Here is a 5,583-nt window from a genome sequence, read left to right as displayed (position 1 = left end):
CTTATAGCTTATATATATTAGAGAGAGAGATTCCAGAAGAAGCAAGATTTTTGTCATGCTATTACATATATAATGGAAAGTGAATATTTTTAAATTAATATGAAGGGTAAATTACAATATCAAATAAAATCTTAGTAATATACATTGAAATATACATTGAAATTGTAAATTCAGTACAGAGGTTGGTACGCTCTCGATTCCGAATTATGTAAAAACAAAAGAGAAAGTGAACTTTTATAAAGAAAATGAAATTTTAATAAATAAATGTCATATTATAGAGTGTATTGCATATAAAATATTAAGGTTGTGATGCTATCTCTCAAGATACTTAATTTAATGGTTTCTTACCCATCCTCCTTGTTGGATGATCCAATTTGCCAAATCTTTTTCGATACTATTTCCAACAGCTTGAACTAATCCAAGAACATATTCTGGCCGTCCAAGTTTAACGCAATCAACTGCTAGAGCTCCAGCCAACACATAGAGTGCAACAATTCGTCCCCAAGTGACATGACGATCACGAAAAAGCTCTGTTGCCAGTGTACTTAATAAATTTTGCACAGCATATTCTGATGGTAAAGAATAGAGTCCAACATTTTCGGTAACGCTTTGATAAAGTTCTGGGTGATTTCGTTCCATTTCCATTCCTAACTCTCGAAGTTCGAAAACAAGTTCTGCCGGAGGCCATTTCAGTCGTTGAAGTCCAAGTTTTTTACAATTTTTCAACTTAAACCTATTTAAAAAAAAGGGAAATTATTCGAATTTTCTTATTCGGATTAATCACCTATTAAAGGGCATTTCTGGAAATAATTAAAAAATTATTCACAGGCACTAATTTAAAAATAGGAGAGTTTTTTCCCGATATTTTTTAGTCTGACGAAAGTATAAATTAGAAGTTTTTGTTTATTTTATTTGTTTCTTTTTTTCTACGAAAAAAAATTTCTGCACAATTTTTTTTTCTACTTTTATTTTAACTACCAGAGACTAGAACTTTGAATATTAATAGCAGAAAATGCGCTTTTGACTTAGAATTATATAGTAAACTCATAGATGGAATAAAAATTTTAATAAATTGACTTTTACTCATAACTTTTTCTTAGTTATTTTTATATTATTTCATAAAAATTTCTAAATTTTAATTTTTAGCATTTTCTGCATATTTTAGAAATCATATTTTTCTCGTAAAACAAAATCCACTAGACGCAAATAATACGATATTTATATGCCAAAGACCACCCAAAAGATTACTTGATACAAATTTCTTATCTTTTCTCATAATTCTTACCTTTCCTTCTCTCCGACTAACAAGGGTAAATCCAATTAAATTTTTGTGTAAAAAATCGTTTTTTAAAAGCATACAAAAGGAAAAATACAAACGGAATGTATTATATTTTAAGTGATAAAATAGTAATAAATGTTGTCCAATATATTGAACACAGAGTCTAATTATAATATCTATTACACTGAAAACAAATTTTAAAAAATTGCGGTAATCAGCGTTAATCATAGTATCCGATAAATTTTCTAAGATATATAAAATATGCTGATTTAAAATATGCAAACCATTGATCCTATCACCCATCGATTTTTAGATATACTACTTTAGCCATTTATATTTCACTAGAGCTTTTAAATTGAGTACTCATAAACACATTATTAGCTAAGAAAACAGTCAGATTAAGTCGCATGACATATATGCTATAAAGAAATAATTAGTTCAAAATATAGCATACGTAAAAGCCATACACTCAGAAAATGCATCCTTAATTTAAGCCATACGTCAGTGTTGTACACATGTCCCCATAGTAGCAAATGTTTACCAGAAAAAAAACATTACTTAATTATATGACGTAATTATATAAATTTATATTCAATTTGATTTAAGCCATCCAGCGAATTAAGCCCAAATTTAAAGTTATTTATTCTAATGAAATCGGAATACTTTTAAAAAAAATTAAAGTTCACGGATTAATTTAAAGTTCGAAGAAGAAATTTTACGTACTTCATATTATTTAACAGCATTTTTAGGACTATATAACTGCTCCGTAATTTTTCCGAATTTCAATAATCACGCTAATTGTGACGGGATAGTGTTTCATCTACTGGTGGTTTTTTTTTTAAAGAAAATTGTACTAAAATGAAATATTTCGTAATTTTTTAAAATATTTTTAACTTATAGCAAAAATAATCTCTTTATAAATAATTGTCACTTGATCATAGGCGTAGCGAGAAAGAAATTTTTGAAAGGGCAAGTTTTTTTTTTCTTTCTTTATTTTAATTTTTTTTTTCTTTTTTAGAACATTTATATATTAAAATTAAAACTCTTAAAGTTAGACTCAGACAAAATTATATAAATTTGTTTAATTTTAAGACTAATTTTTTTTTGTATTTAAAAAAGGAGTTCATAACTATAATATTTGGCAATAATTGAAAACTTTCGTGAAACAAAACGGTTTCTGTAATGAATTCAAGACATATTGTTAAACCATGTCCAGGATAAGTTTTGATATTTTTTTTTCTTAAAATTTAGGGGAAAAAAGTCATAGTAAAATTTCTCATTTATAACCACTTTTTGTCAAGGTTAAAATTGATATTCGGAGCACACGAAAAAAAAAAACACTCAGATTAACTTTTGGCCTAATGATCGGTTCTTCACGTTCTAGGATTCAATCTAAATGATTTGGGGAAGTGACCTCAAATATGCTTATATGCCAATCAGTTTTTAAAATAATATCTATTTACATCCGAATAAATATTTAGTTATATTGAATTCATGTTGAACAGCTTAAATCAAATTGGTCATTAAATTCATGCAATTGTTAACATAGTGCTTTCTTCCTGATGCTCTTTTTCCTTGCTTTTTCTTCTTATAGCTTTTTTTCCTCGGATATTTTTTTTTCAGAGGTTCTAATATAAAATGACACTTATTGCAATAAAATTCACTAAGTGACTCTGGCAAAAATGTGTAGTTATTGTACCCTATGCATGCTGACTCCACTTGAATTAATAAGATTTAAACAATATTCCATTAAAATTATTAAAATTTAAGAAGTATTCTCTTACATCTACTAAAATTTAAAGACCATTCTATAAAAATTAAACTGTGTTCCACGAAAACCTGAGATAGAACAAAACGGTTTTCAGATTTGAAATCAGCATAAAAAACTACATTAGAAAAGGTTACCACCATGTTTATCAGCTTTGCTAATGTTAATATAATTGCTATTTTATCATATCAGATACATAGCGTGTAATTCCTTAATAAAATAAAGTGAAAAATAAAATAAGTTTGGGTGAATAAAATTGTCTGTGATATATAAAGTGGATCAATTACAAAAGAAAATTGTTTTTGACTTATTATGCTTTCTAATTGTTGATACTTGTTAATATTTTTATAGCTATATTTAGGGTAGTAAATTAAATTTTCGTAAATCACTTTAGAAATAAACTTTTTTTAATAAATTATGATTATCTTGAAACTACACTTTATGAACTTGATCCCTCTGACCACCTTATATTACAGCAATTAATACGATTCTGAGCAACAGGAAATAATTTTTACAATAAATTAATAATTTAATAATAAAAAACATTAATTTGTCATAAATATGTTAATATTATTTTTATTTTGCCATAAAAATCGAGCATGTTATTTACATTGGATGTTCTGTAATAACCATCCTAAATATACAATCTCCGAATCTTTGTGAAAAAAAATGCTGTAAAATTGTTCAAATTAGATATAGGATACTTGAATGAAAAAATAAAAACTTAATAAAATTCTGACGAATCACAGAAACGATCTATCACCAAAAACTGATTTATTTTGAAATGAGGTGGAAGGCATTTTATTTTCCTAAGACCAATAAACTAAATTATTTGAATCCTTCCTTTGCTCTGATTAACCTAGATTCCTTTGTTTACCAAAATTCATAAAATATATATTAAGGGTGGACTTTAAAGTGCACGTTGTTTATTTATAATCTCAGCTGTTTTTCTTATTTATTTTCCTTAAAGTGCTTTAATTTCTACATTATTTTTAATTGTGTTGATCTTTTGTTTCATATTGTACAGTTTGAGAATCAAGTATTTTTATTGTATTATTTATTTTATGTATTTGTGACATTTTTTGAATGCCCCTACCAGATGGGACAAAATAAAATATTCGTATAATCTATCAAAAGACAACAAAAATTAAATTTTCTCAGATTTGCAGAACCAGCGTGTGTATTTTTTTTAAAAATGTTTGAATGTGTTGAATGGTAATGTAAATGATTTTCGGCAATTAAAATAAAAGCATTTGCATAAACATTATAGCCTAAATTTTCTTCAAAGTCACTCTCAGGAATAATTAATAAAAATTCAAAATAACTAATGCGCCGAGGAGAAAATTTAAAAATAAATGCTGTTCCTCATCAGGAAAATGGGAAGAAATTAAGTTGGACGAAGCTCTTTTTTTTCTCACGGCTTCTACAAAATTCTAAACACCTTTTTGAACATAAAATTTAGTTAAATGCATAAATTCGTTATTTTAAACATTTTTACAAATTCCCAATTATTTTACAATTAAGCTGTATAAATTATAATATTTTTACCCCATTTTTTTAAAGACTTTAAAATAAAATGTCGACTATAAAGTTGGAAAGAATTATTTTTCTTGGAAAAATTCAAAATAAAATATTTTCAAGAATAAATACCTGAGATATTTGCTACACAAGCTCTTTGCTTGCTCAACTACTAATAGCTGTGAGCTTCTCCATCCGATGAGTTGATTCGTAACGCTGCTTCCTTTTTGACGCCTGGCGGCATTATCTGCTGCATATCCTGACAAAGAGAGATTCATCCTCTTCTGTTCTTTCCAAAACTGACAACAACCACCAACAGGTGGCTCTACCCAACAAAAATCGATCAGAAGAGCGCTCACATCGATTCTCCATTAGACTTCCACTTTTAGACCAAAATATTACAAATATTGGACGATTCGGAACAGGAATTTTAATTTTTGGAGGGGGAGTTTGATGCTTTCGAAGCTATTTGGAACATTGGGGACTTATTGTTTTTTCAACAAAGTTGCTTTCATATTTTCCACTAATTCTTCCAGAATTTTGTACATATTATAATACAGAATATTGACTTCGAATTTCCTCATTTTTATATACTTAATATTATATATATACTTATATAGTAACTATTATATTATATAATATAATATAATAGTTACTATGTATATACTATTATATATATACTTACATAGTAACCTATAGGGCTACACTGTGGGGCCCCACTAAAGCCTCTAATTATTTCCTCAGGTAGGGTAAGCTAGTACCCTGTATACGTGGTCCAGTTTGAATATTATGGATCAAATTTAAGGGGAGATATAGGGTTACATGATAATACAGAATAATGACTTCAAATTTCCTCATTTTAACGCTATTATATATATACGTTCATAGTAACCTATAGGGCCAGATTGAGGGCCCCCTATTAGATCTATAATTATTTCCTCTGGTAGGGTACACTGCTACCTGATAATATAATACGTGGTCCAGTTTGAATATTATTGGTCCATATTAAGGAAAAATC

At 27.6% G+C, this 5,583-nt stretch overlaps 1 protein-coding gene across 2 annotated transcripts in view; it reads right to left on the bottom strand.

Annotated features, from left to right (window-relative positions):
• LOC107446423 (bcl-2-related ovarian killer protein homolog A) overlaps nt 1–4,940 on the bottom strand; it is a 13,625-nt gene extending 8,685 nt beyond the window's left edge. Inside the window, exons 1-2 of one of the 2 annotated variants that reach the window (XM_071187569.1) lie at nt 4,698–4,940; nt 349–733 (exon numbers count right to left, since the gene is read on the bottom strand). In XM_071187569.1, coding sequence (XP_071043670.1) covers nt 349–733; nt 4,698–4,843 — 531 coding nt within the window. In that variant the 5' untranslated portion in view covers nt 4,844–4,940. The remainder of the gene's footprint in view (nt 1–348; nt 734–4,697) is intronic. The other variant, XM_043041383.2, reaches the window with a different exon arrangement.
• Between the last annotated feature and the right edge of the window lie 643 nt (nt 4,941–5,583).

This window comes from Parasteatoda tepidariorum, chromosome X1 (assembly GCF_043381705.1).
Source record: "Parasteatoda tepidariorum isolate YZ-2023 chromosome X1, CAS_Ptep_4.0, whole genome shotgun sequence".
NCBI classification, from domain to species: domain Eukaryota; kingdom Metazoa; phylum Arthropoda; class Arachnida; order Araneae; family Theridiidae; genus Parasteatoda; species Parasteatoda tepidariorum.
Note: the sequence above shows the minus strand (reverse complement) of the source record. Positions and strands in the feature narration are given on the sequence as shown.